This window comes from Phodopus roborovskii, unplaced genomic scaffold (assembly GCF_943737965.1).
Source record: "Phodopus roborovskii unplaced genomic scaffold, PHOROB, whole genome shotgun sequence".
NCBI lineage: Eukaryota > Metazoa > Chordata > Mammalia > Rodentia > Cricetidae > Phodopus > Phodopus roborovskii.
The window spans coordinates 8,551,274-8,573,512 of NW_026126482.1; the positions used below are offsets into that span (position 1 = coordinate 8,551,274).

The window sequence follows — 22,239 nt, forward strand, 5'->3', positions numbered from 1 at the left end:
AAGTTGGGCCAAATGGTTTGCAGTCTTTTGTTTAGTGTTCATTGGTTAATTTTAAGTTGTTTCTATTGATCTGATTATTTTCTCTACAGCATTAAGTAACACTTATTTTAAAATCTGCATGTCCAAAGCTATGACTGTTAGAGATAAGGTATATTTTAGAACATTTTAAAATTAAAAAAAGATTTATTTTTTAAATGTGTGTGGGTGTTTTGCCTGAATGTGTATCTGTATGCTATTTGCATGCTGAGGCCATACGATAGAGTTGGATCCTCTTGAAATGGAGTTACAGTTGTGAACTGCCATGTGGGTGCTGAGAATTGAACCCAGGTCCTCTGGAAGGACTCTTAATCTTCGGTGCTCTTAATTGCAGAGCTTTTTCCCCAGTCCCTGTTTTAACTTGTCTGTGCTTTGTGATTGAATGAAAACAAAGGAAAGGAAAAGAAAGGAAAGGAAAGGGAAGGGAAGGAATGTGCTGTTCCTAGGTATGGTGGAGGAGAAAGTCTATTGTAGATAAAAGGCAGAGCCTAGCCAGAGGTACCTGGGAGAGTCCAGAGTGGACACGGCCAGGCTGAGCCGGGCTGCGTGGAGTGAGGGGTCGTGGAAGGGGGAAAGGAGAGAGGGGAACAAGGTGCAGCAGTCAGGAGGCCAAAGGTACAAAAGGGGTGCGCGGCCAAAATATCTGGATTTTTAAAGGAAGAACCTCTGCGGGAAAGGCAGACCAGCCCTTGGGCTGGAGAGTTCAGGGTAGAGGCCAGCCATACCCTGCAATAGGCAGTGACTGAGGGATGCTGGGAGAACCTGGAGGCTAGGTCCATTTGCTATGTTAAAGAGGTACCTCCACCTTTTGTTTCTGGCTTGAAACTCAATAGTGATATGTACTCCTTCCCAACAGTAGAAGCAGGCAAGAGTTTAAACATTTACAAGAGTTAAACAGGGCAGTGGTTCAAACTTTTAATTCCAGCACTTGGGAGGCAGAGTCAGGTGGATCTCTCTAAGTTCAAGGCCAGCCTGGTCTACAGAGTTCCAGGACAGTCAGGACTGATGGGGTATGTTCTTCTGTATATATGTTTCTCTTATTGGTGATGAATAAAACACCAATTGGCCAGGAGAGGCAGGAAGATAGATGGGACTAGGAGAGGAGGAGAATTCTGGAAAAAGGAAGGTAGATGAGATCATGAAAGAGACACATGTAGAGACTGGGAAGATAGGACGCACCATGTATTCCCTGGAAAGATAAGGCCATGTAGAAATACATAGACCAGTAGTTATGGGTTAAATGAGAGCTAGCCAGTAAGAAGCCCTAACCATCAGCCGACAGTGTTATAATTAATATAGCATTCCTGTGTTTATTTGGGACAAAGAGCCTTGGGACCAGGCAGGACAGAAACCTCGATCTTCACAGGACTGTTACAAAGAGAAAAACCCTGTCTTGAAAAGCCAAATCAATCATCAATCAATCAATCAATCAATCCAAATAAAAACAATTTACAAGAGTTAAAAAGTTGGGCATATTTTCTCAAAAGTCGCACTGAAACTCAGTTGTGCTATTCACAAACCAAGTACAGAATTTATAGAAGACCTTAATTCCTCGAGCATACATGGCCCTAACAGAAGGCCGCCAAAGTCCAATGCTGAGTTCTGGATATAAGTTTAAGATTCCCCTCCTTTCAACAACCACTACTCTCCCCTGAGGTGACTGCAAGCCTTGGACTTGGAGCAGAATTGAAGGCAGGTGTTCTCAGCTTTTTTTTTTTTTTTTTTTTCCAGGAGCTTAGAAGGTCTTTTGAGACATCTGTGTGACTACCTCTCCAGCTCCATTTTCTTCAGTTACCTTCCCCCTGCGCTGGGGAGGCAAGGTGGTGGTGTGCTCCTGTGTGGTCCAGGGCTGCTGCTGGTGTGTGTGTGTGTGTGTGTGTGTGTGGTGTGCTCCTGTGTGGTCCAGGGCTGCTGGAGTGTGTGTGTGGTGTGCTCCTGTGTGGTCCAGGGCTGCTGCTGGTGTGTGTGTGTGTGTGTGTGTGTGTGTGGTGTGCTCCTGTGTGGTCCAGGGCTGCTGGAGTGTGTGTGTGTGTGTGTGTGTGTGTGTGTGTGTGTGTGTGTGGTGTGCTCCTGTGTGGTTCAGGGCTGCTGGTGTGTGTGTGTGTGTGAAGTCCGCAGTGAGATTTTTGGCTTTGATTTCAAGGTGTATTTACTATGCCATCTCCGTGTTCTTTTTAACAAAGACTGACTTTATTTTTATATGTATTACGTGTGTGGGGATGTGCGTGTGTATGTAGTGTCCTCGGAAGCCAGAAGAGGGAGGCAGATCGTGTGGGGCTGCAGTTACAGGCGGCAGTGAGATACTGAAAGCGGGTGCTAGGAACAAGCTCAGCTCCTCTCCAAGTGCGGATCATCTCCATCTATCTTCATTCTTTCCCCCTCCTCCCTCTCACCACGTTCCTGTCTCGTCTCAGCCTTCCAGTGTTGGGAGTAGGGGAGCAGAGGAATCGCTGGTAACAGGTGACCCTCCCTCCGGGAAGCCGGAGAGATTTCCGATGAGTCCAACCTGCGGGGCAGGTGAAGATGGTGAGGCTCCCCGATCGTGGACTACAGCTCCCGGCACGCCCCGCAAATCTCCGAGTCAAGTCTCGCGAGACGCGCTGTGCCGCGGCCTCGGGTTGGGCTGTGGTTCGGCTGCCGGCAGTTCTCCGTCGGGGAGCGTGAGTCGCGCTCTCACGATGGCTCTGCTCTGCTCATCTCCGCAGCCCCGTGAGCCGTCGGGAGCCTCGGAGCCTCTTTAGTGTCGGAGTTCGGGCCGCAGGCGGCGGGCGAGCAGGTGACGGACCGCGGCCTGGCGCTGCTGGGTTTGCAGCCCGAGCCCGGGGCGCCGCGGCCTGGGGGCCGGGTGGGGGCCTCGAACCCCTCCGAGATCGCCAGCGGGCCTCCGCCACCGGCGGGCGGGCGGGCGGGCGCGGGCTCGAGGGGTGGGGCCGTGAGGGTCTGGCCAGGCCGCACACACCCCAGCGGCTTTGTTTGGTGCCTCTGGAAGGAGAGGCGAGGGCGTGCGTCTGTGCGCGGACGCTCCCTCCGGGCTGCGGTCAGCGGCCCCTGGGAACTTGAACAAAATCGGGGTCAGTGATGCCCGCCGCGCAGTGCGGCGCTAGGGCTGCAGAGACACGCTTTGTGTGAAGGCGGTCACTGTTACCGGCGTTAGGTTGGTCTGCTCTGTTGCACAGCCGGTTTCTGTCAAGGGGAAGTGCTATGTAATGCTTGGTGTGAGGCTGACAAGTGGGGAATGAGCGAATGTACAGGGCTTCGCTTGGTTGGACTTGGGAGCGCTGTGCCGTGCCAACCCTGGGTGTTTATTACTAGAACGTCTGGATGGACTCTTCCTCGGAAGCTTTGCTAATTTGCAGCAGCGGGGCAATGCTCCTCACTACCATCTGTCCGTCATCGTAGTCCCGCGTCATTTCACTGTGGTAAGGTGTCTTCACCGTGTCTTGTCTCTACCCTCTCAGTTGTTAAGATGAGCCACCGTTGAACTTTATCCTTTAGGGGTGTGTTTGTCACACATTGGGTCTAGTGGATGTACGTTTCAGCCTTGTTAACGAGCCATACATAAATCGCTGTGTCTCAAAAGAGCTGCATTGGAGTCCTCCTCTGCTGTTCAGCATAAGAAAATGCCCTTTGTTATTTTCATTAGGTGGCAGGGACTGAGCTCCGCGTTCTGTATAGGAAAAGCACCCGGATCCCAGTCTTTCAATGGCTTCGAGACAACCAGAAGTGCCTGGTAAACTGAGTTCTTTTTGGTTAAGTCTGTTTTGCCCTTACTGATCAAAACTTAATTTTCTCCAAATCATATATTGGTGTTTCCTTTTTGCCACTAGGGAAGCAGTTAGTTTGGCATCATTTTAGTGTTATCTCATTACCCTCCTAGCCATGGTAGAAATCCAGATCTTAACTTAAAGCCACTGCCCTTAAGTGTAGGTACGGCAAATACATTATTTATACCAAAGGAGAAGAATTAAAAGTGTGTTTGTAGGGTGAGTCAGTGTGATTAGATTACCCTGTTCAGAGCGTGGTTAGTGTAGGATGGAGATCTGGGCAGAAGGTACAGTCACTGTTAAATCTAACTTAGTTGTAAAAATGTTTGAATCAACATTTAGTGTGTTTTTGGTTGCATTGCACCGTAGTTTCTGAGTTGCTGAAGTCGTTGATTCCCGCAGAAAGGAAGGTGAGTTTTAAGTCAGTCTGAATCACCTCGTCTCTGATTCTCAGAAGTGGAGATGGTGTTGCTTGTTCATCTAGTGTGAAGATTAAATGTTTTGTTTGTTTGAGTTTTCAGGGATAGGGCTCTCTGTGTAGCTTGTAGTTCTGGCTGTCTTGGAACTCTTTATATAGACCAGAAGGGCCTTAAACTCACAGAGATTCTCCTGTCTCTGCCTCCCAAGCGCTGAGATTAAAGGCATGAGCCACTACACCATCTTAAATAAAACAAGTTTTGCAAATGGAGTTAAAAGTTGCTGCTAAATCTGTATTTACTTCTCAAAAAAAGTGTTTTTTGCTTTGCAACAGTCTCACTTTGTAGATCTGGCTGTCCTGGAACTCACAGGAATCCTCCTGCCTCTGCCTCCTGAGTGCTAGGATTAAAACGTTTGTGATGTCTTTGTAGGAACATGTGTCGTAGAAGAGGTTAGCTGGCTTTAGTGTCATGTTTTTATAAAGCCATTGGGAGAAATTGCTCCCCAGTTAGGTAGGTTCCTGATGTGTCTACCATTATTGTCTGTGTGTCTGTCTGCCATTATGTGTGTCTGTCATTCATACAGCATTGCCAAACACTCACTGTGACCATGTAGAGCTGTGGTGTTGCACTCCTTGGGCTAATGCTTTGTGGCATGGGAACATGGCGTGGGCGTGGTGGGCATAAGGTGGGCCGAAGCCTGGCTTCCGGTGTCTGCTGTACGTTTGCTGCTGTGTGAAACTGCCCATGTTTTCTACCAGGCCCTGATCTGGGAAGTGGGGAGAGAATTTGTTTAGTGAGGGCTAGATACAAGAAAGGATATAAGTGCCTGATAGTGTTTATTTGTGTGTCTATTTTAGTTGAGACACAATGCACATACTGTATATAAATGGTTGTGGTCATAAGGCTGTGCGTCCATCAAATTAATCTCCTTACAGAGCATTTTCATTCTCTCAGAAAGACTTTGTTCCCATTAGGAGCTACATCTCATTGCCCTCTCTCCCTGGCCCCTGGTTTTGTTAGTGGTTGTTAATATTTGTAATAATCACATGGTAGCTCTGGGTCCCCTTGCTGTTAAGTGAAACTTCCCGGGGTTTGAGACTTGCTGCCAGGCAGGTTGATGTCTTGAAGGAAGGTATCACCTTGAAAGCAGGTTCTGGATCAGTGAACCAAACAGATGAACCTTGCTCCCTGCTCTGGCACAGCTGAGAGTGCCCTTGGGGCGTGGTGCTTGCGTCACAGCTGGGCAGTCACTTCCGTGGACAGGAGTGGAGGATTGAGCTGGCAGTGTTGAAGAGAGGCTGTCAGTACTGTCTGATGGATGCGTTTAGTCCTCACAACACTAGGAGTTAGAGGTGTGCTCTGCTGCTTGTAGTTTCTCTGTGGGGAGACACAGGCGTAGGGCTTCTCATAGGCTTGCTCAGAGCTCAGCACACGTTTGCTCTATGAACTGAGGCAAATGCGTTCATCACTAGGGTTTAGTTCTTCATCAAATGAGACAGTGACCAGCTAGAGTGGGGGGGGGGAAGAGAGACGATTCCCTCCGTCTCTTTATGTCCACCTTAGTCTTGCATGACTGACAGTTTAGTGTATGGAGTTTTGAAATGAGATAGGTTTGAGTTTTGACTGGAATTTGTTTTTTGAAGTTGAGACTTTGCCTAGGTAAATTTCAATTGAGCTTAAGGTTCTTTAGTCTATAATGTGGATTAGGGGCTGGGGTGGTGTGTGCTGTAGTCCCAGCACTTGGGAAGAGCTGAGGCAGGAGGACTGACAGAATTTGAGTCCAGCTGTGTAAGGTACATAGTGAGTGCCAGCCAGGCAGGGCTACATACCCAGGGCCTGTCTTAAAGAGGAGGGATGAAACAGGGTAGTGTGGCTCAGTGGGCATAGTGGAGACTCAAGAAGGCAATTACACTGCAACTACCCTCCCTTGAGTGGATTAGGTGTCACAGAAAAACTGTTCCTAAGTAAGTTTCACAGCTTTCTTGTCTACAGACTAACTTAAAGCCACTAGTATGTTCAGTTAATGTCCCATATTGACAGGTGTCTCTGTTCTTAGCTCTTACGCCCAGTGGGCCTCTAGACAAGATGTCCCTGCCCATCGGGATGTGCCGCCGGGCATTCAGCTATGATGATGCCCTGGAGGACCCTGCACCCATGACTCCTCCCCCATCGGACATGGGCAGCATCCCCTGGAAGCCAGTGATCCCAGAGCGCAAGTATCAGCATCTTGACAAGGTACCTTACCCTGCTGACAGCTCCCGGCAAACCCACCCCCTTTGTTCTCCTGCTCCAGAAGCCTTCAGTGATCCTCTGTCCCCGCAAGATAGGGTGCAATTGTTCCCTTTGCATATCTTTTGTACTTTTTAAAAGTTCAAAATGTGAACAGAGTGTCATCTGCCTGAGAGTCTACTTCCCCAACTAGAGAGCCAGACTCCAGAAGCCCTCAATACCTGAGTCCTGATGAGTCCTGCTCGGCTTTGTAGCTTCTCTGTTATCGAGCCAGAGAATCATTGGAATATTTGTATAAACACAATGAGCTAGTGGGGTATAGGACCCAAACCTAAATATGAAATTACCTATGTTGTATACATCCTTCTCCTCATAGCCTGTTATGTACAAAATGAGGTTTTACATTGTGGGATGTTTTATCTCCTCCTGTGTCATGGCAGCGTGCGAAAGGCTTCAGGGAATGTTCTGCTCAGGCTGAATAAGGCTCAGTGCGTGGCACATGGTCAGTGCTTTGTAAGAGGTGTCTCTTCCATTTTATCTCTGTTCTCCCTGTTTGTCCTTTCTTTCCTCTGTCCCTCATTAGTTTTTCCTCACTTCTGGAGACAGGATTTTGGTAGGTAGTCCATCCTTGCCTCGAATTCACTGGTAGCCCAGACTAGAATTGAGTCACACTGACACCCCTGCCTCAGCCTCTCTAGCACTGGGATTACACGTGTGTGCCACCAAGCCCAGTTTTGCATCTGTAGTCTTACAGGCAGACAGGTCGAAAGTTAGGCCTCAGGGCTCCAAACCCTGCCTTTCCTTTGGTGATTCCAGGCTCTTCCCATAAAGTACTTTCCTGTTGTCACCATGGGCTAGTGGATCTTACCACTGTCCCTTTCTAGTATTTCTTCACTGTCTGTCTCAGATTCTTGTAACTCTTGTCTAAAGAGGTAAGTGTAGGTGTGCAGCTCCCTGCCCTGCTCACGTGCTTCCTTACCTCTCTTGGACAGACAGAGGAAGGACCGACCAGTGTCTCTTCCCTTGCTGTGACGCCAGCGACAGCTACTGACAGTTCAGACAAGGCCCCTGTGGTGAAGGCTAAAGCTACCCATGTCATCATGAATTCCCTGATCACAAGTAAGCACCCTTCAGTCTCAGCAGAGTAAAGCCAGTGAGGGAGAGCTTGAGCCTCGGCTGCTCGGTTGTCAGATCTGCTTTTGTGGGGCCCCACGTTCGACTGGCTGCTGAATCTCATCAAGGAGGTCGATTTGCTGCCTGTTAAGGATCTTATTGGCTTAGATATAGTCCTGCTGTTGCTTGATACAGTCTGTCATTTTCCTGTATTGACAAGTGTGGTGATGTTGGGCAAGTTACTTAATATTAGATATGGCACCCCATTTTCTGAAATAGGGGCTCTAGCTGGCAGGTTGATGTTAGGGTTGAACAGTTCATTAGCAGGAACTTTGGGTCTGCCGCCGTTACTGGCCGAGGTGTGCTGCTAGAGAAGATGGCCCTGGTGGGCAGCCCTCTGGCCTTGCACTATTAACACGTTTGGTTTGTTTGGAGACAGGGTCTTGCTGTGTGCTCATTAGCTTCAAACTCAAAGCAGTCCTTCCTCCTGCCTTAGTGTTCAGAGGGCTGGTATTGCTCATGCACTACCATCCCCAGCTACTTTAAAAAATTTACATATGCATTTATAAATAATTTATATATATTTTCACAAATTTTGCGTAGTGCTGTCCAAGGCCATGTACATGTTGATCCACCAAGACGATGACCAAGTTTGGTGCTTCAGTTTCTTTAGTTTTTAAAATGTGTCATTGATGGTCTAATGAGGCTTGATATGAGAGCTTTTTAAAATTTTTTTAAATTATGTATACACTATGTTTGCTGGGGAGTATTTGGAGGTGGTGAGGAGGCCAGAAGGTGACATCAGATCCCTTGGAGCTAGAGTTACAGACAGTTGTGAGCCATCCAGTGTGGATGCTGAGATCTGAACTTGGGTCCTCTGGAAGAGGAGGAAGTGCTTTTAACCACTGAGCCATCTCTCCAGCTCTTTTTAAACTTCTACCACGGCCCCCTAGCTTCTTCCTTCTCAAGGCCATTCTAGTTGGTGCGGGAAGTTAATTATTCAGTATGCACTCTGCATGTCAGCAGTAATACCATCCCAGGGCTGAGGTGCCAGACGTTCTTCTTGGTCGGCTCTTTTTCTGTCAAGCTCTTTACTTTCTCCTCCAGGAGGGCATTAGTTTGTCATGGCGCTTCTGGAAAGTTGACTGAGAAAGCCACAGTCCAGACCCACTGTTTCTCTGTGACTACATCGTTGGAAGCAGCAGCTACTGCTTTTATTCTGTAGCTTGACAATTATGTCGTTAAAGAACACAGCTGTGTGGCTTCTGAGGGCATCAGGCGTGCATGTGGTGTACAGTATACATGCAGGCAACACACACGTAACATGAAAACGGACGTGGACTGTCTAGATCCCAAAGTCTACCTGGTGTGGGAACTGTTCACACTACCATGATGTGTGTAGTGTGCCAAGTTTGTAGTTTAAGAAAAAAAATTATCTCTCGTTCATTCCATAGTGACTTGTGAAATACTAAACTAAGTTGAAAGAACATTAGCTAGGCCAGGAACAGCAACAGGCACATTATACCTAAGAAAAGTGGCGTCTATAGGCCTGGGCTAGTTCAGGGCCGGTGGCTGTGTGGTGACTGGGTTAGTTCAGGGCAGGTGACTGGGCTAGTTCAGGGCCGGTGGCTGTGTGGTGACTGGTCCTTGGTGCCAGCGGGCAGGAACGTGACCTGCTTGTGTGCAAGTGGGAAGTCTCTTAGGGAATTTCCTGTGTCTGGATGCCAGGTGCCTTCCGTTTGCTGTTGCTGTGAGAGGAGGTGAGGCATCCATCGTCCCTGTAGGGCAGGGACTTCTAGTGTGCTGTGAGGGAGGTGCTTCTGAGGGAACCTGTGTGTCCAGTCGCCATGCCCGTGCCCATCTGAGGCACCCTTGCTCTCCATGAGTCGGTGTGGCCTCTGGCTTCGGGGAAGAACAGCAGGCACTTCCTTGTCCTGGCTGGTTTTTGACTGATTAGAGCATGACTGTTCTCTCTTTTCAGAACAGACCCAGGAGAGCATCCAGCGTTTTGAGCAACAGGCAGGACTAAGAGATGCTGGCTACACACCCCACAAGGGCCTCACCACCGAGGAGACCAAGTACCTCCGCGTGGCAGAAGCACTCCATGTAAGCAACCAGAATCATTCATGGCTTCAATTATGGCTGTAGTTTAGACGTTTACAGCTTAGGTGTCTGACAGCTGTGAAGAGTTACAAGAAGATAATGGGCAAAGGGACCAGGACTGTCCTGCTAAAGTGGCATTCCTAGATGAAGGCCTGAAGGTCTTAGCTGCAGACACTTTGCTTGCTTGTATATAAAGTGAGAGCACGTTTTGTTTATGTGTGATGTGTATGAGAGCTCTGCTTTGTGAATTTTTATATGCCAGCATGCTTGGCTATTGTTTATGTGTGATGTGTATGAGAGGTCTGCTTTGTGAATTTTTATATGCCAGCATGGTTGGCTATTGTTTATGTGTGATATGTATGAGAGCTCTGCTTTGTGAATTTTTATATGCCAGCATGGTTGGCTATTGTTTATGTGTGATGTGTATGAGAGCTCTGCTTTGTGAATTTTTATATGCCAGCATGCTTGGCTACGAGGAGTAAGAGGGGGATCCCACAGTTCAGCTGGGTAACATCATTCTCTGTTTACGCAGAGGAAGGGTCTTTGTATATAAACCCAGGCTAGCACATTCTTTTAATCACAGTGTGTATTAGAGCATGGGGGTTTCCAGGCTAGCCAGGGCTACATGCTCAGACCATTTCAAACAGAGCACTCAGGCTAGCCTGAACTTGTGACCCTTGTGCTCCTGGCTCCCATGTGTTGGGGTGATGGGTGTGCACTGCTATGCCCAGCTTATACTTAACTTTTGAAAATTAAACTCAGGGGCCTGCTTTGGCAGCACATATGCTACAATTGGAACGACACAGAGAAGATGGGCGTGGCCCCTGTGTAAGGGTGACACAAAAATTCGTGAAGCGCTTCATATCTTTAAAGAAATTAAGTTCAGGAGCTGTGTTTGGTGGCGTACATCTTTAATTCCAGCATTTGGGAGGCAGAGGCTGTAAGGAGTACGGTTTTTTCTCCCGCCGCTGGTCTTGTCCCACTGCTGTGCCAGCCCCAATTAACACACAGAGACTCTGTATTTGATACAATGCTGTTGGCCCGGTTACTTGTTTCTTATCGGCTAGCTCTGTCTTAAGTATTAACCCATTTCTGCTGATCTATGTATATTTCTCTTACCGGGGAGCCGGCGGCATACTGCTTTCTCCAGATTCTCCATCTTGACTCCTCCTTACTACTTCCTATTTCCTCCTTGTCTCCTAGTCCCTCCTATCTTCCTTTCCTATTGGCCAACAGTGCTTTATTCATTAACCAGTATGAAAAACATATACAGAATGACATCTCCCATCAAGAGACAGGCAGATCTTTGTGGGTTTGAGGCCAGCCTGGTCTGCATAGTGAGTTCCAGGCCAGCCAGTACTACATTGAGAGACCCTGTCTTGGGGGTTCGGAGATTATTTTGGTGAGGTTTTATTTAATGATGGTTAAAATTTGTACTTTGTGGCCATATGTAGTGTCACACACCTTTAATCCCAGCACTCAGGAGGCAGAGGCGGGTGGATGTCTGTGAGTTTGAGGCCAGTCTGGTCCACAAAATGAGGTTCAGGACAGGCAGGGATGTTACATAGAGAAACCATGTCTGGAAAACCAGAACCAAGCAAATCAACAAACAAAGTTGTTTTCCTTTGTGCTGCCAGTTACTGAACCCAGAGCTTCAAGCGTAGTGGGAAGTGTTCTACCACGGAGCTAATCTCCAGCCCCTCCCTCTCTCCCTTGTTTTTGTTTTATGTGTGTCTACATGTATGACAGAATGCCACTTTTGAACCTGGTACCTGCAGAGGCTAAAAGAGGGCATCTGATGGGGAACTGGGGTTTCAGATGGTTGTGAGCTTCCTACCGTGTGGGTGCTGGGAACCAAACTGGGGTCCTCTGGAAGAGCGAGCGCTCTTAACTGTTGAGCCAGTTTTCTAGCCCCCACCCTCTACCTTTTTTGAGATGCATCTTTCTGTGCAGTTAAGGCTGTTCTCAAAGTCCTGTCTTGAAAAAATCAAAACCAATCAACCAACAACAAAACCCAAGTAGCCATGACAAGTTCCTTTGGGCATAGGGAGAAGACAACAAGCAGGAGGAGATGGTGCTGTCTGTGTGTGTGTGTGTGTGTGTGTGTGTGTGTGTGTGTGTGTGTGTGTGTGTGTGTGGCGGTGAGGGAGATACAGGACACCATGGATGAGGGTTCCAGGTGAATCTGCAGGCTACATTTAGAAGCTACTGCTGTGAGAAATGAGTGTTGAGCTTAGACAAGACACATACTTCTTGAGGGGGTGCTCTGTTTTGCCCTTCATCTTGTAACGATTGTCAACTTACACAAATTGATGTGTAGAGAGAAAGTCAGCTTAGATCCAGCAGAGGCATGTCCCTTATGGAGGACAGACATACTACTCTGGAGCTAGAGCGCTGACTCTCCCCGCTAGACTGCCAGCATGTTGGCAGTGTTTTAACAATGCTGTGGAGGTGGTTGGTTATGGGAGAGGCGGGAGAAGGAGGTACATTTCTTAGAGGAAACATTCGAGGAGGGCAGACAGCAAGCCCGAGTCTTAGCTTTGAAAGCCTGAGCATGGCAGGGGTTGTGCTGAATGTCGAGCAGAACTGAAGGCAGGGCTAAGGGGTTTGTAACTTGGTGCCTCTTCCACTAAATAACTTTTTCAGACACATGAGTTGTTGTGCATAGCTTGTATCACAAGAGTGTGAGGTGCTGTAGGAGCACAGCTCTATAATCACGGAGTCCATCCGGTATGAGAGAAACAAGCCCATTCCCGCCTGGTTGGGATGTGCATCAGAGTGCTTGTGCCAGACTGCATTGCTCTGTGCTGTCCTCTCAAAGTCTCTTGTCACCCATGAGCAGAAACTAAAGCTGCAGAGTGGAGAGACAACCAGAGAAGAGAAGCCTCCTGCATCGGAGCAGTCTACCCCGAGCAGCACCCCTCACTCCTCCCCCAGGCAGAAGTCCAGGTGAGTCCTTCCTTCAGGGAAGCTGGTACTGAGGTGGTACTGGCTTCCAGCCTGTGGAAGACACTTCTTACGACACAGGAAAAGGACATTCAGAAATATCTATATACTGCTATGTTCCAGAGGCTGGTTCCCCTCTGGCTCCTCCACAGCCCTACCTGGCTCAAATCCTCACACCATGGATCCTGGGAGTGGAAATGACAAGGACTCATCAGACAAGTGGACCCTCTTTGGAGCTCGGCCCCTGCAGAGGTCTGACTCTGGTAAGGCAGTGCCTTCAGAAAGCACAGTGAGGCTCTGGCTACTGTTGGGGTGGGGGGCTGTAATCGTTTGTATTTCCTTGGTAGGTTTTGCTGTCCAGGCTTACAAAGGTGCCCCGAAACCCTCTCCTATGGAGCTAATGCGTGCCCAGGCCACAAGAGGGGGTAAAGACTCAGCAACCTTCAAGCCGCCTAAGATGGATGTCCCAGTGGTAGAAGGGAAGAAACCACCACCTCGAACCCATAATCTCAAACCCCGTGACCTGAATGTGCTCACACCCACTGGCTTCTAGAATGCTTTCTGCCCAGGGTCTGCAACTTTCCCTGGGCTCTGACATAGGAGTGATGTAGTTAATTGGAAGCCTGAGTGACCTTGTGCAGCTTGTCCTTGTGTGAGAAACCATTTTGCATTGCTTTCAGGTTGGTAGAAAATGTCAGTGGTGCTGAGTGGGGACCTCTTGCTTTTAATAATTTTCCTAGAGAAGGACTTTGACCCTTGCTCTCCTAGGTAAATAGTGCTGCTGTGCTTCCAAAACTAAGTCCTCTTGGTTCTTTTTCCTTGATCAACATGAACAGTTACAAATCATGATAGAGGTGCCCACCAATTCGTTTGGACAGCCATGGCTGCCTGATGTGCATGTGTTAGCCTTATGGGTGGGCCTGGACTTGTCTGAGAACTGGTCAGCTCATGAGCACAGTTGGCAGGACCCTGGCTCTCTAAGCTGGACCCCGGGTTCTTTTCATCATTTGTCCAGGGCAGTTTGCCCGGGCCCTGCAGTTGGAGGGCTGCTTATCTACTGTGTCACAGAGCAAACACTAGTCTCCCACTGCCTCTCTTGCACTTTACGTAAACTTAATTGAACTCCTAATTGAGTCTACTGGTCTCGTACTGATAATGATTCCTTTTCCTCCCCTTCCCTTACTGGGGTGAAGCCAGGTTTTGCTCATGCTAGGCAAGTGCTCCACCACTGAGCTTCATCCCTGGTTCCTGGATCTTTTTTCAGTTGTGTGTGTTTTGTTTTTTTGAGACAGGGTCTCACTATGTAGTCTTGGCTAGGCTGGAACTTGCTCAGTACTCACAGAGAAGATCTGCCTGCCCCTGCCTCCCAGTGCTGGGATTAAAGGCATACACAACCACTCCCAGCTTAAGCTTTTGTCAGAGTAAAGAAGATGATAGTTACAATTGGATTATAGTCTTGAGATTCACCCGAACTTGGTATCACCTTATTCTGATAACTTTGAGGCCATTTCCCACCAAGTTAGCCTCATACGTTCAATAACACATCTTATTGAGCAAAGGAAGCAAGAAAATGCCCTTGTTCACAGGTCTGTTGGTCTTGCACACTGTCACATACGCTTGCTAGATCATTTTAGATAGTCTGTTTACATAATGAGATAACCTTGTCACAGAGAAGCTCTGGAGTCTTAAGATTGTTGTAAAAATTAATTTATTTGTGTTATCTTGTATTGACAATAAAAATCTTTACTACTTTCTCAAACCTGGGTCTCTCTTGTCCATTCTGCCTGCCCTCTAGTGGAGCTGGAACTTTGTAAACTTAGTTCCTTTTGTTGTATCTTTTTGACATTAGATGCTTCATTAACAGGCTCTAGTATTTGTTTCTTTACCTGCTTTGTTTTATTAGCTTTAATTAACTGGCCACAGAGTCATTCATATTTATAGGCAATATGAAAAGTCTAATATAGAATGTGCTCTATTCAGGAAAAACTCTTTCCAGAAACAGGCCGTCAGTATCTTGACAGACGTAACACTGATGGAGATGGTTTAGCAGAAGGGGTCTTTCACATCTTGAATGGAAATGTTGGACATATAGTGCAATATCGTATTGCCTGTTTCAAAAGCATAGATAAATAATTTAATAAAAAATATATACACCTTGTATATTTAAGCCACGTTTGAATAGGTGAGGATAAGGATTATAAAAAAAGATAGACTGAAGAGTTACAAAGTTATTAGAGCCTACAGATAAATAAGATATGTTTGGTCCTATGGTATTCCACTCAGAGCTTCTGTGTAGCTGGCAACAGTCAGGAGGTATTCTCGGTACTCAGTGCTTACAAGTGTGGCTGCCTCAATGCTGTGAGGCAGCCTCTGTGTCGGGGTTCAAGTCCGCAGCATAGAAGAGCAGCAGCTTCAACAAGTGCACTTTGTCTTGGAGCTGGGGGACTAGAGGTTCCCCCAATATGTGGGTCAGGCGGCTGCGGAAGGCCTCTATCTGCTTCTCCACGTCCACCACTGTGATGTCGTCTCCTTGCTGGGGCTTGGGTTTGATTCTTTTGATGATCAAGTCTTTTCGATCAATCACTGAGCTCCGTAGGTGCTCTGCAAGAGGGAAGGAAGCAAATGAAGTCAAATTTAAAAGTAAGGCCTGGGTCTGGCTACTAGACAACAAGTCAAAAGTTACTGTGGGAACCCTGCTTCCTAAAGGTTTGTGTTCTTGCCTCAACACTGACTGTCAAGAAAAACCATTCCTGGGCAAGGCAGTCATGACTAAATAGACCCTGTCTCAAAACAAAACAAGAAAATGCACACAGTGTGTACTGTGGCCCGACAACACACCCTTTGACATCTAGTAACAAGGACTGGAGTACAGTTAAGTGGAAAGTGCTTGTCTAGCATGCAGGAGGCTTGGGTTCACTCCCTAGCACCACAACCCCAGACCTCTGAAGTTTTAGTGGTAAGAATATGAAACAGGAAAGACCGGTCTGCCCTGACCAGGCAGACAGGCAGGCTGAAATTAAGATATCGGTGATGGAAGATTTACTACTTTTTCTCATACAAGATCAATCAGTTCTAAGTTATGTATCAGCAGCATTGTAGAGAAGTGGACCTAGAAGTCTATGTGTAGCTCACTCTATAGTCTAGGACTTAGGAGGCCAAGGCAGGAGGATAGCCACGAGTTCGGGGCCAGCCTGGGAGAGGGGGGAGAGGGAAAGAGTGAAAGGCAGAGATTTTATTTTAGTGCTAGTATTAAAAAAAAAAAAAAAAAAAAAAAAAAAAAAAAAAGTCCTGTGCAGCATTCTGGACCCAGAGCTGAGCAGGTCTATGAGGTCTCTTTACTTTCTATGTAACATCACTGAGTTAAAATCAACCTCAACATAAGCATGGGCAGGTAAAATTTCCTCATTACTACGGAGGCTAATCTACAGACACCATGATCAATAATGCAGCAAAGATTTCCTAAGATCAAGGACATTTACTATTGTAAACTGGTGTAATTAATACAAATAAACAACATTAACACAACATAAATGGTCTCTGTCCCAGCAAGTTTAGAGTCAACTTGACACTACAGTCATTTGGGAGGAGAAAATGCCTCTAACATCGGTCTGTGGGGCATTTTCTTTAGTGATCATTGTGGGTGATGCCATCCCTGGGCAGATGGTCCTGGGTGTTGTAAGAAAGCAGGCTGAAGCAGGTTGTGGTGGCGCACACCTTTAGTCCCATCACTTGGGGAGGCAGAGGCAGGCGGATCTCTGTAAGTTTGAGGCCATCCTGGTCTACAGTCAAGTTCCAGGACAGCCTGGGCTGCGGTAATCATTCCATGGATTCTGCTTCAGTGCCTGTTTCCAGGTTCCTCTGGATGATGGGCTGTGATACAATGTGTAAGTCAAATAAGCCCTTCCTCCACAAGCTGCTATTGGTCATGGAGTTGTAGCCCAGCAATAGAAACCCTGACTAGGGCAGCCATCATTCTGGGTTTGTGGGGTGTTTCCTTGAGGTCAGAACAAGGTCACAGGCTGTGGGAAGAACAGCATTTGAGGCTGTGTTCTCCATCTAACATGTCCAGGGGAAATGCCCCATTTCTCTCTGTGATGTTACTATTTTTGTCAGTCGTGGTGTATTCCTGTAAAACTAGCACCTGGGAGCTGAGGCAGAAGAATAAATTCAGGCCAATCTGGGATACATAGTAGGTTTCAGACCATCTTGAATTACAAAACTAAGTCCAATCTCAAAACGGGAAAATAAAAAACAAAAAAACTCAAAAACCTATACACTTAGTGCTTCGACTTAAACTTTTTCAGTGACAAGATCTCCTGTACTGCTGGATGGCTATTGCTTAAGTAGCCAAGGGAGCCTTCACCTGAGAGCTCAACCAGCTGAGCTATAGCCCAGCCTTTCTAGGTATTTATTAATCTGCCAGTTCTTCAGCTTAATGAGGTCCTCAATAATCTCTGCCTAATAGTCATTCTCACTATGAAGTTATGACTATGATCCTTGCCAAAACGTGTGGCCTGATACTACCCAGTCTAACTCCACCAGCAACTCTGAACAGCACTATTTCAGACTTTAAAGTTTCCCTTGCCACAGTCCTGGGGACCAGACATTCAAGGCAAATGCTCTGACCGAGAGCTACAACCCCATCCATTTTAAGGTCCTTGGAATCTTCTTCAGGATGCGTGTCCATCTTGCTGCAGGTGTACTCTACCTACAGCTGTACTTCATTGACAGCTGATGATAATGGGGCCAGTCTGTGAACAATTGCCTCAGCAAAGGTGCTATGAGAAGCCAGGGCTCGCGATGGGGCTTTTGCTTATCTACACAACCTCCTAACTAGGGAGACCCCTGTATCATTACCAGCTGTAACAAAATAACAAGGTTTGCACATCACCACAGTGATTCCAGCTATGTTCCTAGTAGTTGTCATTAAAGAACAGTGCTCCAGAGTTTTTATTTTGTTGTTATTTTTATTACTGGTTTTTGAGACAAGGCTTCACTGTGTAGCCCAGGTTGCCCAAGAACTTGCTCTGTAGACCAGGCTAGCCTCTAATTCAGAGATCCCCCTGCCTCTGCCTCCTGAGTTTGGGATTAAAGGTGTGTACCACCACCACCTGGCTCCTATTTTTAAAAATTAAAAAAAATATATACTTGCCGGCGTTGGTGGCGCATGCCTTTAATCCCAGCACTGGGGAGGCAAAGGCAGGAGGATCTCTGTGAGTTTGAGACCAGGACAGGCTCCAAAGCAATACAGAGAAACAAAAACAAAGAAAAAACAAACAAACAAAAAGCCCCAAAACATACGTGTGCTTATTTTTGTGTGTGAAAACATATGTGTGCTTATTTTTGTGTGTGGGTGTTTTGCTTTCATCTCTATTTACCACATGTGTGCAGTGCCCATGGAGGACTGAAGAGGGTCCCCTGAAACTGGGGTTACAGTTGTTAGTTACCATGTGGGTGCTGGGAATCGAACTTGGGTCCTCTATAGGAGCAGCAAGTGCTCTTAATTATTAAGCCACCTTTTTGTTTGTTTGGTTTGTTTTTTGAGAAATGGTTTCTCTGTATTACTTTGGAGCCTGTCCTGGAACTCTCTTTGTAAACCAGGCTGGCCTTGAACTCAGAGATCCACCTGCCTCTGCCTCCCAAGTGCCACATTAAAGGTGTGTGCCACCAATGCTCGGCCTCATTAAGCCATCTTTCCAGCTTGTATTATTATTATTTTTGATACACAGTGTTACTATACAGCCTTCAGCTCTTCATCCTTCTGCCTCAGTTTCCTGGGTTACACCTGCCTAGAACAGGGCTTTACGTAGGTAACAAGTGAGAATGGGCTGAGAGACTGTGCTTTGTGTAACGTCCACTGGGAGACCTCTCACTGGACCTGCTTGTGAGTAAGCGCACCTTACCTCTCAGCACATGCTGGTAACTGGACAACAGGAACTGCAGATGCTCAACCAGCTCATCCCATGTCTGCCACTGGGTTTTATCTGACTGCAGAGATAGTAAAAGCAGCAGGTAATGAATGCTTGCCATGATGCTCAGACAGCAGGGTTGGGGGAAGAGCTCTGGTCCAGGAACTGAATGAGAAAGGGAAGTACCTGACACTTGAGCAGTGACGTGGAGTTGTTCAGGAAGTAGAGGGCCTGGGCCAGAGACAAGGGAAGGCGGGTGGGTGTCTCACAACTGTGCAGGAATATGATCTCTAACACTTTGCAGCGCAGAAGGTGGCTTTCCATAGTAGTGAAGAACATCTCCCTGTGTGGAGAAGAGGGAATTAGGCAGGACATTCACAGGCATGTTTCTCCTGAGTGTTCTGACATAACGGAGGTCTACACAACCACATGCCGTAACACAAGTGACTTACAGGACGAGGAACAGCCTGACACTAGAAAAAGACAAATCCAGGGAGGAGGCAGGAGGCCGGAGCTTGAGGCTGGCCATCCTAGCACTTGAGTCAGTCTACACAGAAAGCCAGGCTACACAGAAAAACCCTGTCTCAATCCTCCCAACCCTGCAAACATCAACAACAATCAGGCGTAAGTGCTGAGATCAAAGGCCTCAAACACCAGGCCTGACTCTCATTTACTTTTTGATACACACTATATCTTGGAAATCAGTTAATTAATAGAAATTTTGTTATTTATATAGCTACATAATATTCCATCATGTACAGGCATCATGTTGTAGGTATTTATTCATATTCCATGTATGGACATTTGTAAACACCATTGTAGTGAATATCTTCAAGCACAAGTTTCAATATTATCCTAGCACTCAGAAGGCAGAAGCCAGCAGATCTGAGTTTGAGTCCAGCCTTGTCTCTAGGGACACAGAGAAACCAAAAACAAAGGCATTCTCTAGAATGCACATGTAATTCTGTTAGACACTGTCAAATACCCTTACAGTTTTAAGGCTCTTATCATTTTTTGCCTTTTTATATTCTCATTAGCAATGAATAAGCACCTGTTTTCTCATAACCTTTTTTTTGGAGACAGGGTTTCTCTGTGTAACAGTCCTGGCTGTCCTGTACACCAGGCTGGCCTGTGACTCACAGAGATCCACCTGCTTCTGCCTCCCAAGTGCCTCCTGCCAAGGCTGCAATATTTTAGATACTATCAACAAGCCACTGGAAAATGACAAGGCAGGCATTTGTCAGGACTTGTGAATACTACCCTATGTAAAACTGTATAGTTTAACAGTAAAAAAATCCCACAAAACTACAAACTGTATCCGAATTAATAATGAATAAAAGTAAAGGGTACTTCATATATCTTCTGGTATAATTTGGGTGGGTGGCTAATTTACCCCTTTTGAGAAAATATTAATGTTAGCTTTTATTTAGTTATTTTTGTCTATTCCAAGTCTAAGCCTGAAGGATGACCTGTTAATCAAATCAGTATGATGGCGAGACTCAGGGTACCCTGCCAGTGTCCCTGCTTCTTCCCAAGGGACTGTGCCTCGACCGCCCTGATTGTTTGGGAACCCCCTCCTTTCATCTCAAAGGCATGAGTAGTCCCCTTACTCCTTTCTCCCTGTTTCAACTAGTCTGTGGTCTTTCTCTTGTGAAATTCTGTTTCTGTCAGGTAGAGATAAAAAGAAATTAATAAGAAATGACTTGTTAGTACTCCGTATAGTGGAGAAACCAACAAACCAAAGCAAACTGCTCCAACTAGACTTACCTCTGACTCCTCTCAGGGATGTCCAGCACAAACCCAAACATCATCTCAGCTATTTTATTAGAGCTGCAGGTAGGAGTCCTGTCCACCTCTACAGCGATGGACAACATCCTCTGAAGTTGACACACGATCCTGGAGCCAGAACACAGGACACCAGTGAGTGACTTGGTGAGAGGCTTCCTGAAGCTGGAGGTCCCTACCCACCAATGTATACCACGAACAGACTGCTGGGTATGGAGGTGCACTCAGAAAGCAGAGGCAGGCAGGCCTCTGTGAGTTCAAAGCTAGCCTCATCTACATAGTGAATTTCAGGCTAGCCAGAGTTACATGGTGAGACTCTGACACAAACAAAATAAAACAACTCCAAGCAAACAGCAACAACAATACAACAAAAGAACAGACTATTAGAGGGTTGGCAAAACACACAACAGGCCAAGGAGGCTAATCAAGTTATTAGCTTGTTCTCATTGAACAATTCATCTACCTGAAACCTTTCAGAATGTGAGGGTGCATTGAATAAGAAAGATGCTTTCAAATTAAAAGCAGAGCCACACAATCTGAAGGGTCAAGAGAACTTCAAAGACATAGTAACTTCCCTTATTTTGTAAATGAAGAAACAGGTCCAAAGTGACCAACTTCATCTCTTTGTTTTGGAAGAAGGCATGCATCTGCCATTTAATTTTTTAAAAATTAAGTTTACTTAATTACTTTTACATATGAATATTTTTTTTGGGCAAGTAGGTCTATGTACTGTGTGCATGCCTGGCTAGGCAGTTAAGAGCACTGGCTGCTCTTCCGAAGGACCCAGGTTCAATTCCAGGCACCCACATGGCGGTTCAAAACCACCTGTAACTCCAGTTGCAAGGGATCTAGAACCAATTCTGTGTCCCTACCAGGAGAATGTTCTAGCAGTTCTAGTATCTGATTTCAGAATGTCCCCTTACTGGACCTTCACCTTCTTTCCCACCAGACGAAAATATAGGAGAAAGGCAGAGACACAGCTGGGAAACTGGGCAACACTTCAGAAGGGTGAGTCTGGTTTGACACCAGTCATTAACACATACAATTTGATGTAAGGACATTGTTTTCAGAAAAAAGAAAAAAAAAAAAACCCAAAATAACAGTAAAACAGAACTGCAGGCAGCGACAAAATAATGGACAAGGGTAGGCCACACTGGCTGCCCAGATCTAATCATGAGGACAACTTTATCTTATTAGAGTTTGAGAGAAAACAGGGCATGCGAGCTAGAGTTCTTGGCAGCTGGCCAGCTGGGAGTAGGAGACGGATCAGAGTTAGAAGGCTCATCGAGGAAAGGGAGCTGCTGCCCTGAGGGTCGGCAAAGCAGGCTTAGGACTTGGGTTAGTACCCACAAAAGGGAGCTGGAAAGAGGGGAGGTGACACTCTGAATGACAACTGGAAGGCTCACAAGGTTCCACCATAATTACACTCCTAGTCTGTACTAACACAATTAGTCTGCTACAAGAGTAGGTAATCTGGAGCAGGCTGCTCTGTGGGACCAGTCTTAATCTTTAAATACCAAATCCTCAGAGCCCTGGAAGACAACTCTTTGCTTGCTCCTTACAGCTGATTGGTGTTCCTGGTCAGGTTAGGCTGGGGAGACAGATGGTCACTGCCAGCTTTCAAGACTCCTGTTCCTGAAGAAGACTGAGTACCATCTGGGAGCTTCGCTGATTCGTTTTCGGTCACCGCTTTGACCAGCCACTTGATAACATCTCTGGAACACAGAAGAGGTAAGAAAGGAAATGTACGCACTGCTGTTGTATCTATAATGTTCAGACCTGCATAATTATACTGGGCTCCCAGACTAGGAGACTCCTCAAAGGCAGCCAAGGACATACATACTAATATGTATGTCCTTGGTTTCTCTGTGTAGCCCTGGCTGTCCAGCAGCTCATTTTGTAGATGAGGTTGGACTCAAACTCATAGAGGTCTGC

At 46.7% G+C, this 22,239-nt stretch overlaps 2 protein-coding genes and 1 non-coding gene across 4 annotated transcripts in view; 2 read left to right on the forward strand and 1 right to left on the reverse strand.

The window, feature by feature from the left end:
• Window positions 1-2,654: 2,654 nt before the first annotated feature.
• On the forward strand, window positions 2,655-14,369 carry Kiaa1191 (KIAA1191 ortholog). Of its 2 annotated transcripts, XM_051194261.1 has the most exons (9): window positions 2,655-2,840; window positions 3,349-3,455; window positions 3,680-3,766; window positions 6,276-6,454; window positions 7,441-7,567; window positions 9,543-9,667; window positions 12,507-12,613; window positions 12,734-12,873; window positions 12,958-14,369. In XM_051194261.1, exons 3-9 carry the CDS (start codon window positions 3,739-3,741, stop codon window positions 13,161-13,163), a joined length of 912 nt encoding a protein of 303 aa, XP_051050218.1. In that variant the 5' UTR covers window positions 2,655-2,840; window positions 3,349-3,455; window positions 3,680-3,738; the 3' UTR covers window positions 13,164-14,369. The 2 variants fall into 2 exon arrangements, with proteins under 2 accessions (XP_051050218.1, XP_051050219.1); XM_051194262.1 differs by lacking the exons at window positions 3,349-3,455; window positions 3,680-3,766.
• LOC127229435 (U6 spliceosomal RNA) lies at window positions 10,431-10,533 on the forward strand. The gene has a single exon (XR_007835129.1). It is a non-coding gene; the product is annotated as a U6 spliceosomal RNA (small nuclear RNA).
• The window catches only part of Simc1 (SUMO interacting motifs containing 1), a 31,362-nt gene continuing 23,424 nt past the window's right edge, over window positions 14,302-22,239 (reverse strand). Inside the window, exons 6-10 of the mRNA XM_051194260.1 lie at window positions 21,867-22,019; window positions 20,287-20,415; window positions 18,706-18,862; window positions 18,514-18,598; window positions 14,302-15,211 (exon numbers count right to left, since the gene is read on the reverse strand). Coding sequence (XP_051050217.1) covers window positions 14,961-15,211; window positions 18,514-18,598; window positions 18,706-18,862; window positions 20,287-20,415; window positions 21,867-22,019 — 775 coding nt within the window. The 3' untranslated portion in view covers window positions 14,302-14,960. The remainder of the gene's footprint in view (window positions 15,212-18,513; window positions 18,599-18,705; window positions 18,863-20,286; window positions 20,416-21,866; window positions 22,020-22,239) is intronic.

What these genes read in the sequence shown, in the direction of transcription:
- Kiaa1191 (XM_051194261.1), top strand. Translation starts at nt 3,739, where the DNA reads ATGGCTTCGAGACAACCAGAAGTGCCTG. An exon ending in TCCCCCAGGCAGAAGTCCAG is followed by an intron (nt 12,614 to 12,733) that starts GTGAGTCCTTCC and finishes GCTATGTTCCAG; the next exon opens with AGGCTGGTTCCCCTCTGGCT. An exon ending in CCTGCAGAGGTCTGACTCTG is followed by an intron (nt 12,874 to 12,957) that starts GTAAGGCAGTGC and finishes TTTCCTTGGTAG; the next exon opens with GTTTTGCTGTCCAGGCTTAC.